This window comes from Myxocyprinus asiaticus, chromosome 33 (genome assembly GCF_019703515.2).
Source record: "Myxocyprinus asiaticus isolate MX2 ecotype Aquarium Trade chromosome 33, UBuf_Myxa_2, whole genome shotgun sequence".
NCBI lineage: Eukaryota > Metazoa > Chordata > Actinopteri > Cypriniformes > Catostomidae > Myxocyprinus > Myxocyprinus asiaticus.
Genome location: NC_059376.1, coordinates 13,735,398 through 13,752,485, shown reverse-complemented (window position 1 = coordinate 13,752,485; position 17,088 = coordinate 13,735,398). Strand labels below are relative to the sequence as shown.

Here is a 17,088-nt window from a genome sequence, read left to right as displayed (position 1 = left end):
GGGTCAATTTGACCCGTCAATACGTCTTAGTTACTCTTTTTTTTTTTTTTTATAGCTTTGTTTATAAATGCATGAAATAAAAAAATTACATTGCCAGGTTCACATCACCTCCATGGAGGATGTAATGAAGTTTCAGGCTGAAAAGTTTAAAGTTTAGTTGATGTAAATCCGTGTTTAAATTTAAAATGGGTTAAACTGACCCGTAAGTGCATTCAAGGGTTCAATGAACTGGTTAAAAAAATTATTCACTGTTTTAATGTCTGTGCAAAATTTTACATCTTTTTTGTAGCGATATACAAAGTAAAATGTTATTATAAAAAATTACAATAATTTCTCAGTTTTATTGTTGGAATTTTAGTGTACATTGATCGGCTGTTTAATGTTTCAGAGTTACTACACACACATACACACAGAAGACACCCTGCCAAGTCTGAATGATTTACTGTACCATTCCTCTCATATTTAAGGTGGCTGAATCTGTAGCTTGTAAGATTATTTCAACAATTCTGCCATTCGGTGGGGAAAGGTTTGTTTTGTGGTGTTAAAATTGCACTTCATCTCAGTAGTCAGTGGCTTCTAATCAGTGAGGCATGTCATGTACGTGGAAATTGAAAGAGCTGGAGAGATGAATGTCTTTAAGGACTGGTCTTGGGCCTTAACTACCTTTGATTATGCTTGTTTGGAAACCTTTAACATTATTCACAGTTCTGGAATTGTCTAGGTCTAAATGCTCCATTTTGATGGGAATTTGACTACACTGCAAAAACAATAAAAAAAAAATAATAAATAAATAAAGAACCTAAACATCCTCTATTACATTTAGGTGAGTTTACAAAAATAGTTTGATCAGTGTATAGGTAAATCATGTTCCCATTCCAGAGTGGTATGAAACATCGTACCTCTTTTTCTTCATGAATTCAGATCTGCTCTAATGGCTGGAGTTACCGACATGATAAAGAACACTTGTGTAACGAATGAACGTGTACAAGAAGCAGTTCCATTTTATTGCACTGTATAAGTTAGTACGTTTCAAAAGATAAACTGTTACTGCAACGCTCGCCATGGTTTGTTATAAAAGTTCTGCTTTTCTCTTGGGAGGGAATGCATATTTTTGACCTGTGCTGACGTCAGAAATGGCACTCTCGTTTTAACAAGAGCTTACATACACTCAGCTGAAAGACCAGATGCTGATATGTTTTATTATACTGCACATGTTCAAAGTCATGTGGAGATTTTAAAAGGTTAAAAGCTAATTAGTGGTCAAATAAAGTATCCTGACATTAAAGACAGCATGAAATGCTATTCGCTCTGCATTTAACTTTAATCATGTGACTTTGATATTTCTGACTGAATCAGAATGTTTAACAGGAAGCCATGTAAGGCAGGATATGATTGGATCATGAAAAGTAAGCAGTGATATTATTGGTATTATAAATAGTATTAAAAAGGTTAATACATTTTTGTAAAAAACTATGAAAACTGAAGTGTGTAATTTCTGCACCACTAGAGTCACTAAATGGTATCTATGCGTGGATACGAGAAGGTATTTTACCAGAAAATTGCACATGTTTTTGGTTACTCGCACAGTAACCTTGATATAACAGGCTCTGAAGTTACTTTACATTGTAAGTTTGGATGTAGTTTAGAGTTTAGTTAAAATAACTACATTTGTCTCTCTTTCTCTTGCCTAGGGGGAGGAGGAAAACGAAAAGGAAGGAGTAAAAAATGGAGGGAGATCCTTCGCTTCCCACATATCAGTCAGTGCACAGAATTGAGCAAAACTATCGGTAATGTATCAGCACTCGCTGTATCTCTTCCAAAGGCTGATTTATACTTACTGGGCGAACAGGCTTCTTTTAGTTCGCCTGAAAAGGATGACGAATTATGTCGTTTTTGTTGTGCAAAGGTGTTCACTTGCCGATATTTCTCCTGTTCACGCACATTCTTGAACTAGGAGAACTTGGCTAGCCGAAGAACATTGATGATGGGTTTAAACCAATCGTGGGTGTGACGTTCTTTTTTTTTTTTTTTTTTTTTTACAATTGCATGTGCCAGTTGAGGAAATTGTAGCTAGACTAGGTTACTATCTCAATGTTTCTCTGTGGTTGTTCAAAAGTACACTTTTTAGTATGATGCTCAATGCAAACTTCACAAAGACAATATGGCGACGACAAATGTGTCAAAGTTTTGTGCACATTTTTGGCACTAATTTTGAAACGACGCTGCCAGTGTCAGAAATTAACATTAACATTTGCCCTCTGAATTTGATTTTCAGAGGCATTTTTTTACCTTTGTGAGGGCTTTTTTTATATATATAAATCTAAAATATTGATACAGAATGTCATCCATTATGTCAAATACAAAAATATTTTGACCAAACTCATTAAAGGGATACTGTAGTTCACCCAAAAATGAAAATTCTCTCATCATTTACTCACCCTCATGCCATCCAGGATGTGTATGACTTTCTTCTGCAGAACACAAATTAAGATTTTTTTAGAAGAATTTCTCAGCTGTGAAGGTCCTCACAATGCAAAAATTATATAAAGGCATCATAAAAGCAATCTGTACGACTCCAGTGGTTTAATCCACCTTTAATCCATCCGTCTTCAGAAGCGATATGGTAGTTGTGGATGAGCAACAGGTCAATATATAGGTACTTTTTTTTACTATAAATATCCACCTTTGACCAGCCCCTACCAGTAGGTGGGGGTAGATATGCACAAAGAATGTGAATCGCCAAAAAACAAAAAGAAGAATGTGAAATTGATAGTGGAGATTTATAGAAAAAATACTTAAATATTGATCTGTTTCTCAACCATACTTATCATATCGCTTCTGAAGACATGGATTTAACCACTGGAGTCCTATGGATTACTTTTATGCTGCATTTATGTGCTTTTTGATGCTTCAGATTCCCTGGTCACCATTCACTTGCATTGTATGGACATACAGAGCTGAGAAATCCTCTAAAAAAAGAAAGTCATTCACATCTGGGATGGCATGAAGGTGAGTAAATGATGAGAGAATTTTTATTTTGGGGTGAACTATCCCTTAAACATAAAATCTTACTGTTTCATTAAATTACAAATTAACACGAACATTAAATATCATTACAGTATATTGTAATATATATTGAATGATTATCTTATCCATAAAATTACATCAACATTAATTTAGAGTATATTCATGTGTAACTATGCCTGCAGTGGAACAATAAGAACTATATCAGAAGTTACAAATAAAAAACATATTAATCACGGGGACATTTTGAATTTCTATGGCATATTTTTCACTTTGGGTGGTATTTTTTTGCCCTTAATTTCTGACCCTGAAAGCTGCACATAGTATGAACGCAGGCTTCATTCGTCACCTGTGATGCCATTTTGCTGTTGTTCATTGCCTAACACTTTTCTGAGTTTACATTTGTTATTGGCTATATCCCAGTTTGCATACAAAGATGTAAAATACAAATATGAATACATTCTGAATTATACAGTATGTTGAAATAAATGCCCATGTATTAATCTGTGCATGCTCTTTGAGCTAATGTTACCAATAACCCCTTGTTGTGTCAAAGAGGACAAGTTGACGGTTCCCTTAAAACTTTCAACAAATGCAAGACTGATCTCGCCCCAGCAAGTTTTACATTTTATGTACTTAAGACAAGTACCGGTAATAACGAATTTCTAATATTCAAATTGGGACTTGGCAATAACAAAAACAATACCATGTAACACAGTACCATGTTTTTGGTATCATGATAGTAACATGGTATTCCATGAAGTAAGTTGTCCTTACAGTACCTTGTACCCATTCATGGTACATTAATATAGTAATCCATACCAGAGTACATATAAAAGTCTGTCTATCTGACACCATCACTGTACTTTTGTACTCCCACAATACTTTTTGTTAGGTAGCCATTGTCATGCTGTTGGCTATTTCTATTCCTAAGTGCTGATTAACTGTAATTGACCATATGTATTTTGATGTGTTTATCTCAGAGCGGGATTACTTCAGCCTGTGTGAGAAGCAGCCCATCGGGAGTCTTCTGTTCCGCCTCTACTGTGAGACCAGACCAGAGCTGCAGCGATGCATACAACTTCTAGACGCCATGGTAAGTCAACGCACACGTGCACACACTGATTTTTTTCTTAAAGCATTTATTATATATCTTGCTTAAATTACATTTATCAAAAGACTATTGTTCATTGTTTGTTCATGATGATCTATATTACATCAACTGTTATTGTATGTGCCTTTTAATGTAAAAATAGAATTAATAAACGTAGAAAATAACACCAACCAAGATTAATAAATATTTTTTAAGTTTTGTTCATTGTAAATATTTCGCTCACCTAAATACTCATTCAGCCCTCCACTGTCTGGATTTGTATTGCCCCCTCCACCCCGCCTCTCCTCTACGAACTCTGTGCAATGTTCCACTGGCCTGGACAACATGCCTCCCACATGACTAGTTGGGCTATCATGGAGTAAAGCCCAAAATATCAGGACCGGCATGTGGTCACTGAATGAGGCCATTGTCTGGAGTCCTCAACACCCCTATAGACCCCAAACCATCTGAAGCCCACCAACCTTAGACATGACAGGAAATCACCATCATAAAACATGGCGCAGCATATTTGTGTTTTTTAGGACTTGGAAAAGGTGTTCATCTTGTTTATGGTGTCCTGGAATTCTCTCCTCCTCAGTTGTACAAAAAAGCTTTGTGCATTTTAGTCATAACTGTATAGAGCAGCATTATGGATGTGTTTCGGAGACATAAGCGAATGCCTGAAATCTGAACAGAAAACAATAGAAACGTTCCAAATATAAAAACATTTTGCAGTCGAACCCGTGTAACAAGCATTCAGCTAATGAGATAATAGAAGATAATTTGTGAATAATGAAGGGAAAATGCCACATTAGGGTGTTTTTAGTATTTTGTTGATTTTCGACTGGCATTTTATTGGGTGTTATTTTAAGAAAAATAGCTGTCATTAAAGGTGAATAGGTACACTTAGCGCATTTTTTTTTCTCCCATTGACATTAATGGTAAATACAGTTTTATGTTTGGAAAATTCACTTTACAAGAAATTCTGAGAATCTCACAAAGCCTTTCAAGAATATATTTAATTCTAAAATGAAAAGAAAGAAGAAATTACATTTTTACATAAAAAAAAAAAAAAAAGTTATTTAGGACGATTAAGAGCTATTGCATTGCAACATTATTTTCATAACAAGCACATATTCCCTTTAAATGCTTATAATTCCCATATTATTATTGAAAACAAAATGCATTCATTTAATTTAATCCATTAAATGTAAGAGTATACATCCTTGCAGTATTTGCTATACTGCCTTTATGCTGATTTAATATTTGGACGAAGTTGATTTTCATTACTGTAATCTAATGTACAGTACTGTGCAAAAGTCTTAGGCACATAAGATGTTTAGCAAAAGCATTTGTCTTAAGAAGGTTATTTATATCTTCAGCTTTAGTGTGTCAATAGGAAATGTAAATGTTAGAATCCCAAACATTATTTTGCAAATAGAAAAGATTAGAATAGAAGAACAGGGAGCCCTGCAACAGATGTCATGGCCTAAATAGATAGAAGAACTGTGGAGAATTCTCCAAGAAGCTTGGAACATCATATCTGCCAACAACCAAGAAAAACTGTGTCCAGGTGTACCTAGGAGATGTGGTGCTGTTTTAAAGGCAAAGGTGGTCACACCGAATATTGATTTAGCTTTTTTATGTTTACTGGATTTTGTATGACATTAAGCGATAAATGAAAACTATTTATGTCATTATTTTTGAAGACATCCTCACTATGCAACATTTTTCACAAGTGCCTAAAACTTTTGCACAGTACTGTAGATGATAATTTAAAATATGTACATTTATATATATACATTTACAAACAAACTCTAAAGTAAAACATCCGGATGCATTACTATAATAAAAATTATGGAGAAAACATGCTCAATTGTCATGAATAAAGTGCAATAAATACAATAAATGCTCCTGAAAATAGGTTTAATTGTCTTTATGCAAAATATAATGTCTAATTTTTCTTTCTTTTGGGGTTAAATATGATCTGGATATGTTCTTGACTGATCTTGTGAGATTCACACAATACATTGTGATCTAAAGCCAAAGAAGAAAAAAGTAGTGCCTTTTGTGGGTGACTTGCATCAAAATCAATTCTAAATCAGACCATGAATAGAGGATTGAAAATTAACAGCGAGATGTGCTGAAATGAGTGAAAGATGTTTGAATGTATTTGATGTATGTATAAGTTCTGGAGGCTGCAAGTGTGCATGCATGTGTTTGTGCAAACCAACATAAGGACAGAGCCCAGGGTTGTTGTTTTTTTTTTTGTTTTTTTAGGCCTGCTCTGACGTCAAAAAGTAGCGGGATCTCAATTGTTGTGGAGAGTTATACAGCCCTGTGTTTGCACTGTGTGAAATCTGTGTGTGTGTGTGTTTGGGTGTAAAATGGGGCTGGGTTATGTAGCTAAAAATATGAATCAACATTTTTAAGCGTTTTTGAATATATTCAATATATGCTGTATTATCTTGAATCTTTAACCCTTGACCAAACAGCTGTTGTTGCCAATTAGATTCAAAATGTTCCAAATCATTTAATTATAATTTTATATCACCAGCAAAATCATTGTGAATGTATTCATATATCATCCAGACCTATGTGTAAGAACTTTAAGATACTTTAAGCCTCTTCACACACTATTAAGGTTTATGGGTTGGTACTGTACGCTAACGCAAACGAGATGTGTTTGCACCGACCTGTTTGGGCTGCGTTTTGTTTTTCCATCACAGCGGAGGCAGAACAGTCTGATTTTATCACACACATCAGATTGGCCCAGTTCCCCCGAGTCAGAGGCAGCCAGCCATTTGTTTTGACCTGATCGCTCTACTGTACCATTCAGAGCCACTGACGTAGGTCCGTTCTCAAACCGCTATTATGGTTGGAGCTCTCCCTCTTTGTGTGTGTGAGTGTGTGTTATTGCGAGTGTTTGTGTTTGCTGCTTTTTTCCATGCAGTGACCTTTAACATGCAGGCATTGCAAATTCCCTTGCAAATTCCATCATTGCCCATTCAAAAGATGACCGAGAGAAGGCTGAGAAGCAGAATTTAAAGGAGTAGTTCACCCAAATATGAAAATACTGTCATTTACTCACCCTCATGTCCTTCCAAACCTGTATGACATTCTTTCTTTCGTGGAGCACAAAACACAAATAAAATGAATGGGGACTGGAGCTTTCAAGCTTCAAAAGAGATGCAAAGGCACAATAAAAATATCAAAAAAGTGGTTCATAATACTTGTGCACTTTGCTCCATGTCTTCTGAAGCCATACGATAGCTTTTTGTGGTTTCGTGAACTGGAGTGACCTATTGATTAAAACGATTTGAAGGTTTTCAGTGAATAATGACCCAAAGCTATCATATGACTTCAGAAGATTTGGATTATAGCACACGAGTTGTATGGATCACTTTAAAGAAACACTTATGATTCTTTTGTTTCTTTTATGAAGCTTGAAATCTGAACCCATTCATTGCAATTGCACGTAAAAGAGCGACCAGTACATTTCACAAAATTACTCATTTTGTGTTCCACACAAGAATGAAATTAAGAAACGTATCATAAAAGTGTCAAACAACATGTGCGCTTTAATCCAAGATTTCTAAAGCCGTATGATAGCTTTGTGAGTGAGGTTTTGCAAACCGGATCAAATGATTCATTGAAAAGATTTGACTCGATTCATTCAGCCAAGGAGTGCTAGGGCATATGTTAAAATTTTTAATGAATAATGACTTAATGTTCAATCTGTTTCTTACCCAAAGCTATCATATGTCTTCAGAAGGCTTGGAATATAACAGGTAAGTAGTTTGGATTTTTTTAAGAATATACTGGTTTTTTCTTTTCTCTGCAATTAAAATTAACTGGGACTTGAGCTTTCAAGCTTCATAAAGGACACAAAAGCACCATAAAAGTATTTAAAAAAAAAAAGTGGTTTCTAAGACTTATGCGCTGTAATCCAATTCTTTGAAGCTATACAATAGCTTTTTGGGTGAGGGTTTGTGAACCGGATCAGCCGATTCATTGAAAAGATTTGACTCAAAAGAACGATTCGTTCTGCGTTCATTTAAGATTTTCAGTGAATAACATCATAAATTTCAGCCTGTTCTTCATACAGAGCTTTTATATGACTTTAGAAGTCTTGGAATATTGCGCTCAAGTTGTATAGATCAGTTTGATAATACTTTGATTCTTTTGTATCCTTTTCGAAGCTCGAAAGCTCCAGTCCCCATCTGTTGTAATTGCATCGAAAAGAGCGACCAGTACATTCTTCAGAATTTCAAATTTTGTGTTTCTTGGAAGAAAGCCATACAGGTTTGGAGTGAAAAGAGGATGAGTAGCCTAAAAAAATAAAAACATTTTTTGAACTTTTCCTTTAACCATCGTCCTCTCTCTTAACGCAACCACCAGTTGCAGTTGTAACATTAGCATTAACATTCTTTGCTTCCCTCATTACTCGCAGCGCTATTTTAAATCTTCCAGTGGAGGAGTTGCCAAACGTGTTAAGGGGAATGGAAATCATACGGCTCTATGTGTCGAGATGCAGTATGCACACACACACACACACACACACACACACACACACAGTCCCCCACTATGTAATGACATTCAATGTATTTAGTGACGCTGCTGGGCTGTACTGTGGCGCTCCAGGACCTTACGGAATCCTGCCGTGTTGACTGGCTGGTTACCAAGCAACCTGAAGTCACACACGATGGGCTTCATGAAGTGTGTGCGTGGCAGTTTAGCATATGTGTATGTGCCTTTGGTACCCTACAGTGGGTCCGTGTGACGTGTGTGCAGACACTTGATTTGTGTGGAAACCTATTTGTGGATAAATATGCTCTGGAGTGGGTACAAGCACTTGTGGGGTGGGGGGCGGTGGTCTTAAGAAGAGTCTTGCGTAATGGGAAACACAGAGCATGAGGGCTGGAGAGGGTGATGATGAGGGTGTCGTTGAGTATCATCCCTTTTAACACACACATACACACTCAAACACACACACACAGGCACATTTGTGGCCCTTAGGGAAAGGACGTGCCAGACTGTGGAGCTCATTCATTGTGTAATCACTCACAGACAGAATTACATGATGTTTCTCCCCCATTCAGCATATAGAAATGGATACTGGCAGAAATGGAGATGACGACTTTGTATTCAGTGACTGTAGTTTCAGCTTTCCATTGTTGAAAAGTGATAGGAGTTCATTTAAAACACTCCTGTCCATGTTTGTTTCACTAGTCTTGACATTTTTGACTATCGGCGCGAAGTCTGGTTCATTGCAACTCATTCAGTCCAAGAACCACTTCTACTACACGTAGTCTGACCAAAGTTTGCTTTTTTAACATAACGTTTAAGGCGGATAAATGTGACATTAGATACAACCCTGAGAGCAAAGATGAATATGCTGGTGTGTGTAATTCAGTTTCAATTCAGTTTATTTAAATTCAGTGTCACGTACTTGGCAAACTTCTGCGCATTTACACGTTTGATCTTAGATCGATTATGCTTGAACGTGCGTGGTCATGTAAGTGCCTTTAACAATTTTACTTAATCAGGGTAAGGTCATAAGAAAAAACCAATCAACACCGATCGTAGATTTTTGCGAGTTCGTGAAGCACTTTGTGCTATATTGCTACAAGGTGCTATACAAATAAAGTTATTATTATTTCAAATCTCATGTAAACGCTGCTTTCTTACATTGCTGTTTTTTTAAATAAGCTAGTTTTAAACAAGATCGTTACCAGTGTGTTGCTATGCATTTAAACATGCTCAATCATTATTGTTGCAATTCTGTTTGGTGAAACTAGAAGCACAGAAATTACACACCTACCTAAGGTGTCATTTATATTTGATAATTTTATAGTTTGTTTGTACATATGTTCATTTGTAACTTGTTGTCTGGACTAATCTCTGTTTGCATCTGGTTGTTCAGGAGGAATACGAGGTGATGCCTGATGAAAAGAGAAAGAGTCGAGGAGATGAGATCGTCAAGAAGTTTCTCACCAAGCAGGTGTGAATCAACTTTCCATTTGTGTGAATGTTGATTTGAGATTATATGTGTATCAGTAACCTGAGAGTATGATGTTTCTCCAACAGTCCCCTGAGTGTGTAGATGTAGCCGAGGGTCTTGCTGAGAGCTGCAGAGAGAATCTGGAACTGAGCCCCTGCAAAGAGATCTTCAGTGACTGTCGCAAGTAAGATGCACACAAGCAACTTGTGTACATGAGAGGACATCCAATTGTCTTCTTTTATTCTATAAATTAGGATTATTACTACACTCTAACCCTACACCCAACCCTTCCACTTACAGACACCTTATGACATTTTTATTTTATTTTAATTAAAGACCTCGTTAAATCACTAAACAAGTGCAGTTTTCTTTTCTGTGTTGACACACAACACCTGTACACCTACTTATTCATGCGATTTATCTAATCAGCCAATCATGTGGCAGCAGTGCAATGAATAAAATCATGCAAATATGGGTAAGGAGCTTCAGTTAATGTTCACATCAGCCATCAGAATGGGGAAAAATGTGATCTCAGTGATTTAGACCGTGGAATGATTGGTGGTGCCAGACGGGCTGGTTTGAGTATTTCTGTAACTGCTGATCTTCTGGGATTTTCACGTACAACAGTCTCTAGAGTTTACTCCGAATGGTGCCAAAAACAAAAAACATCCAATGAGCAGCAGTTCTGTGGATGGAAATGCCTTGTTGAAGTGGTCAACGGAGAATGGCCAGACTGGTTCGAGTTGACAGAAAGGCTACATTAACTCAGATAACCCCTCTGTATAATTGTAGTGAGCAGAATAGCATCTCGGAATGCACAGCACATCGAACCTTGTGGCGGATGGGCTACAACAGCAGAAGATGATGTCGGGCACTTTATTAGGACCATAGTGTTCCTAATAAAGTGTTCGGTGAGTGTATTTCCTGTTGAAATAGGAAGTTTGGCTGGATATGAACTTCTGTGCTAACTGCAAGCACACAGCTCAGACACTTGTTTTTCTTATAAAAGTTCTTGTTTTTTTGTTTTAAACCTTTGCACTGTTGTTTGCAATCACACAGAGCTCTTCATGACTACTTGAGTGGTGCTCCCTTCTCTGACTATCAGAATAGCATGTACTTTGACCGCTTCCTCCAATGGAAGATGCTAGAAAGGTTGGTAAAGTTTGTCTTTCTTCCTCATCCTTTTCTCTGTCCCTTACTCTTTTAGACTACGAAGTCAAATGTCAATTTATTTCCAAATGTATTACAAGCCATAGAGGAGGCTAGTTTTATATCCACAACAAAGGCATATTGTTCCCTAAACCTCTGATTCCTGGTCGAATGGCAAACTGCCATCATTGCAATGACTACATTAGTTTAATATTTTCTCCTTTCATTGATATACCCGATTTCTTGCGAACACTCGATAATTTGTAATGCATCAACCTTGTGTGCACAGTTGCATTCTTTGTTATACTGAAGGAAGTTCTTAGCTCGGGCTAAACCAGAATTCCTGCTTTTGTTTCATCTGTCTTAATCACAGTCAGCCATAACAGTGGTTCTGACGTGAATCCAGTTAAATTATTTGTTAGTGTAATTGTTAACACATGAAAGCAACCAGTCATAAACACTGTATGTTTTGGTCATGAAAAGCTCAAGTCACTCTTACAGCATCTAATGCCAGGGATCAGATTCATAAGCAACTTTGCTTTAGTGGTCCATAGCAAAATACTTAACAAATTATCTTTCCCTTCCCCTTTTCCCAAACACAATTCCATGAAGACTTTGTTTGACAATGAGGTGAAAAAATGTGTTTCCTATTGACTATATGATTGTAATTATTATGTAGATTGTTCTCCACCTAGTTTTATAGAATGGATCTGTATGTGAAAATTCAGCTGTGTTTCCTGTTTGTGCTGGTTTGATGTCCGATGTTGTGGTCTTTTTTCAGACAGCCCATCACAAAAGACACGTTTCGCCAATATAGAGTTCTGGGGAAAGGAGGCTTTGGGGAGGTGAGAAAAATCTGCAAAGTGTGTGTGAGAGATATTTTGGATCTGCAATAAGAGACTCAATAGCTCTGTTGCAAAACCTACTAAGCTGCCTACTGTCTACATAGGCAACTCACTTCTAAGCATCCTCATAAGTGACTCAGAATTATTGACTGACTTAAAACACTATAAATTGGCAGCAATGGTTTCTCATGGGTATTATTCAAATAGCGTTCCTCACGTAAATCGTGCAAGAGACTCACAGTTGTTTCCACTAGTTTTATGTTAGCATTTTGCTAAGCTAATGACACAATACTCTAATATGCATGAAAAATGCATAGCACACACAAATGTTGGACAAAATGGCTACTCGTTGGCATCACACAAATAGCGTTCCTCATTTGAATCGTGCAAGAGACTCACAGTTGATTCCACTAGTTTTATGTTAGCATTTTGCTAAGCTAATGACGCAATATTCTAATATGCACAAAAATGTTAAATAGCACACACAAATATCATTCCTGACGTGTATCGAACAAGAGAATCACAGTTGATTCCTCTAGAGTCTGGTGTTATTATGTTGCTAAGCTAATGATGCAATATTCTAATATGCACAAACAAAATATAGCACACACAGATATTGGACAAACTGGCTATGGGCATCACAAAATTAAGCATTCTTCTTGTGTATCGCACAAGAGACTTGGCTTACATTTACAGTTGATTCCCTTAGAGTGTGAAGTTAGCAAGTTGTTAAACTAATGACACGGGACTCTAATATGCACAAATACATATCATACCCAAACATTGGACAAAATGGCTACTCATTGGCATCACAAAATAGCATTCCTCACATGAACTGCTAAAGAGACTCAGTTGATTCCACTACAGTCTGATATTAGCATGTTGCTAAGCTTATTATGTAACAATTTGCACAAAAGTGTAAAAAACACACAAATATGGGACAAAATTGTTACTCATGGGCACCACACAAAAAGCATTCCTCATGTGAATCACACAAGAGAGTCACATTTGATTCCACTAGAGTCTGGTGTTAGCATGTTGCTTAGCTAATGATTTAAAACTCTACCATGCACAAATAATACATAGAACACACAAATTTTAGACAAAATGCCTTTGGACATCAAAAAATTAAGCATTCCTCACGTGAATCGCACAAGAGACTCAGCCAACGCTCACAGCTGATTTCACTAGAGTGTGATGTTAGCATGTTGCTAAGCTAATTATGCGATACTTTAATATGCACACAAATATATAGCACACACAAATACTGGACAAAATGGCTACTTATGGGCATCACAAAATAGCATTCCTCATGTGAATGAAACGAGATTCACAGTTGATTCCACTAGAGTCTGGTTTAGCATGTTGCTAAGTTAATGACACAGTACTCTACAATGCACAAATAATACATAGCACACACAAATTTTAGACAAAATGGCTATGGGCATCACAAAATTAAGCATTCCTCACTTGAATCGCTCAAGAGACTTGAATGCTCACGGTTGATTTCACTAGTGTGATGTTAGCATGTTGCTAAGCTAATGATGTGATATTCTAATATGCACACACAAATATTGGACAAAATGGCTACTTGTGGTCATCACAAAATAGCGTTCCTAATAGACTACTAATCCTCACGGTTGATTCTATACAGTACTATACAGAATATGAGGTTATGTTTGGCTGTATCAAGCTTCCAGGGTGTTTGTTTGTGGTGAAAATACCTGTCCATCTGTGTCCAGGTGTGTGCATGCCAAGTGAGAGCCACAGGTAAAATGTATGCCTGTAAAAAACTGGAGAAGAAAAGGATAAAGAAGAGAAAGGGAGAGGCCATGGCTCTCAATGAGAAACAGATTCTTGAGAAGGTCAACAGCAGGTTTGTGGTAAGTGGAATCCATTCATATTTCCATTTCTTCCATTTCACTCCTCTTTTGATCTGTCCTCTCAGGTTCCCCCTTCACTCTGGCTATGTTTACACCTGGTATAAAAATCCATCGTCCATCGGGTGATCTGATGACTAGTGGTCAGCTGAGACAGATTGTCATTTTCTCCTGGAATTAGCATACATCTCCAGTGACCACTTGTGATCGGAATTTGTGGAAGAAAGGGTCTCTGATTTTAGCACTACATACGTAACTTATTACATCAGTGTGTTCCATGATATTTTCTGAAGCCTGGCTGGAGTGGGGCTCAGTTTTGTACCAGGAGTATAAAAACATTTGAAATTCTTTGGGCTTTTTAAAGAGTTTGTGATCTGAATTGGTGTTTTAATATATCCAGTATATTAAAGAATTATTAGAATAAAATTATTTAACAGACACTTAAAGGGATAGGGCGCCAAATTAATTCACTCCCCAAACCCATATGAATTTCCTTGTATTGTGGAACAAAAAAGAAGATGTAAGGCTCCTTTTAGCCTCAGTCACCATTTAATTTCATTGCATGGAAAAAGAGTAGCTTCAACATTCTTCAAAATTTCTCAATATTTGTTGCATAAAAGAAAGCAATGCAGGTCTGGAACATCAAATAGGTTATATACAGTACTTAATGAAAAACAAAAACTTAAATGACTTGCATTATTTATTCTGCACATCCTTATGATTTTTGTCAATTTTTGCTGTTCTCAGGTGAGTTTAGCATATGCCTATGAAACCAAAGATGCCCTGTGTCTGGTGCTGACCATAATGAATGGTGGAGATCTGAAGTTTCACATCTATAACATGGGAACTCCAGGCTTTGAGAAGGACCGTGTGCAGTTCTACGCCGCTGAGATCTGCTGTGGTCTAGAACATCTGCATAGAGAGTCTATCGTCTACAGGTGGGTGAGAACTGAAGTTTGGTTCTAGACCACTCTAAAATGCATCCAACTTCAATGAATTGATCATGAAACGGCCCACTTGAGTAATGCTTTCAGCTTTACATTTATTTATTCTTTCTAGGGATTTAAAACCAGAGAATATACTCTTAGATGACAACGGTAAGTCTAATCACATTTTATCTTTCAAATAAGCTTAAAAAAAACCATTGCATTGGTTTTGACTTTGATTTTGTGTCTGGTTTGTTCATCTCTCCTTCTCTCTGTCTGTAGGTCATATCCGGATCTCAGACCTGGGGCTGGCCATTAAAGTGCCTAATGGAGAGCAGATCCGGGGCCGGGTGGGGACAGTGGGCTACATGGGTAATGCTTATAACTGTATTGATTTGTAAATGGGTAGTTGACATATGACATGTCCATGAACTTATTTTTGTTTATCTATGGGGTTCAAAAGTCATTTTGCATTTTTCTAATATAATAGGTTTTTTTTTTTTCTTCTTCATTACAAATTATATACTGGTAATCAGCATAGTAATTTGAATGGAAAGTTACATTTAAAAATTAACATGAATTTGAGAATTTTATATCATACAAAGGAGTTAGCCAGGTTAACCTGAGTCCCAGGTTTTCAATGTGGACTCAGGTTTGTTAACCCCACTGTATGAACTGTATAAGGGGAAGTGTATTTCCTAGGTCCTTAGTTTTTCACCATTTTGAAAAACATAATTTTTTTTGCCTTGACTAGTTCTTTTTAAATAGTCCTGCAGTGTGACAAATATATTTGTAAAAGCACAAATATTCCATTTATTAATGAGATAATGTGAATTTAAAAAAATGACTTGTATAATAATTTTACAAGAAAATTGTGTTTAAATAGTTACAGAATTATTTATTTATTTATTTTTATGACATTTTTTGGAATAGTTTAAGTTGTTCTGCTTGAAATTGCATGTTAACAAAAATATGTCAATATTACATACATAAAATATGTGGTCACACCATTTCTTGTTGAAGTATTTATTTTATAAGATGTTTATTAGATATCCATTGATGGGAATATCAGACGTTAAAATGTTGTTCATTGATTGATAAACTCAATCTGTATTGATGGACAGCTCCAGAGGTGATCAATAATGAGCGGTATAGCATGAGTCCGGACTGGTGGGGGCTGGGTTGTCTGATCTACGAAATGACCGCTGGGCGATCGCCTTTCCGTGCTCGCAAAGAGCGAGTGAAGAGGGAGGAGGTGGAGAAGAGAGTGCAGGAGGAAGAAGAAGAGTACAGCGACAAGTTTTCAGAAGACACCAAAGCCATCTGCAGGATGGTGAGGCCACACACAAACACACAAAGCAGACAGTATCTATGCTGGTCAGCATCCAAGATGACGCTGTAGAGCACAACCGAGAGCTTGTATCCAAAGCTACATTATCTCTTCATTCAAACACTCAATAGAGGCCGATTTAGTCTCTCATTGATTGAGTGCACAAAGCTGGTAAAGTTGGGTCACTTCTGTACATTTGGCTGGTAGCGCATTTTTTCTACTGGGAAAAGAGCTGATAATGGATAGTTCACCTGAAAATGAAAAGTCAGTCATGTACACATCCTAATGTTTCAAACCCATATGATTTTCTTCCTTCTGTGGAAATCAAGGAGACGTTTTGCAGAATGTCAAGGCTGCTCTTTTCCATACTGTGAAATCAGAAAGGGGCTGAGGGCCAGATTCATGACACATTCTTAAGAAAAAATATCTTCTTCACTACTGTTTTCTTCTTAATTTCTAACTAATGGAAAAAGTTGAGATTATTATGATATTTTGTATTACTGAAAAAGACAACTTATGTTTATAACCTTAAAGTTATTATTTATACTAAGAACTTGATATTTTTCATGAATCTTTTCTAGCTTCAGAAATGACAAAAAACAAAACAAAACAACGACATTAAAGTACCATAAAAGAAGTCGATACAACTCACACTGTGTATTTGAAGTCTTCTGAAGCCATACAATGCTTTGTGTGAGCAACAGACCAAATATGAAAATCTTCCCTCCACCACAGCTCTCAAATCTCATTCACGGTTTACGACACGCATACAATGCTTGAGTTGTATGGACTACTTTTAGGTTCTTTATTTTGCTGTTATGATGTCATTTTTTGAGC

The 17,088-nt window shown here is 36.7% G+C and overlaps 1 protein-coding gene across 2 annotated transcripts in view; it reads left to right on the top strand.

Annotated features, from left to right (window-relative positions):
* The window catches only part of LOC127424483 (G protein-coupled receptor kinase 5-like), a 72,830-nt gene that overhangs the window by 46,526 nt on the left and 9,216 nt on the right, over positions 1-17,088 (top strand). For both annotated transcript variants that reach the window (XM_051669749.1, XM_051669750.1), the window contains exons 2-12: positions 1,692-1,787; positions 4,008-4,120; positions 10,044-10,121; positions 10,208-10,305; positions 11,181-11,273; positions 12,052-12,115; positions 13,858-13,998; positions 14,743-14,933; positions 15,055-15,092; positions 15,204-15,293; positions 16,046-16,254. In XM_051669749.1, the coding sequence (XP_051525709.1) occupies positions 1,692-1,787; positions 4,008-4,120; positions 10,044-10,121; positions 10,208-10,305; positions 11,181-11,273; positions 12,052-12,115; positions 13,858-13,998; positions 14,743-14,933; positions 15,055-15,092; positions 15,204-15,293; positions 16,046-16,254 (1,211 nt within the window). The remainder of the gene's footprint in view (positions 1-1,691; positions 1,788-4,007; positions 4,121-10,043; positions 10,122-10,207; positions 10,306-11,180; positions 11,274-12,051; positions 12,116-13,857; positions 13,999-14,742; positions 14,934-15,054; positions 15,093-15,203; positions 15,294-16,045; positions 16,255-17,088) is intronic.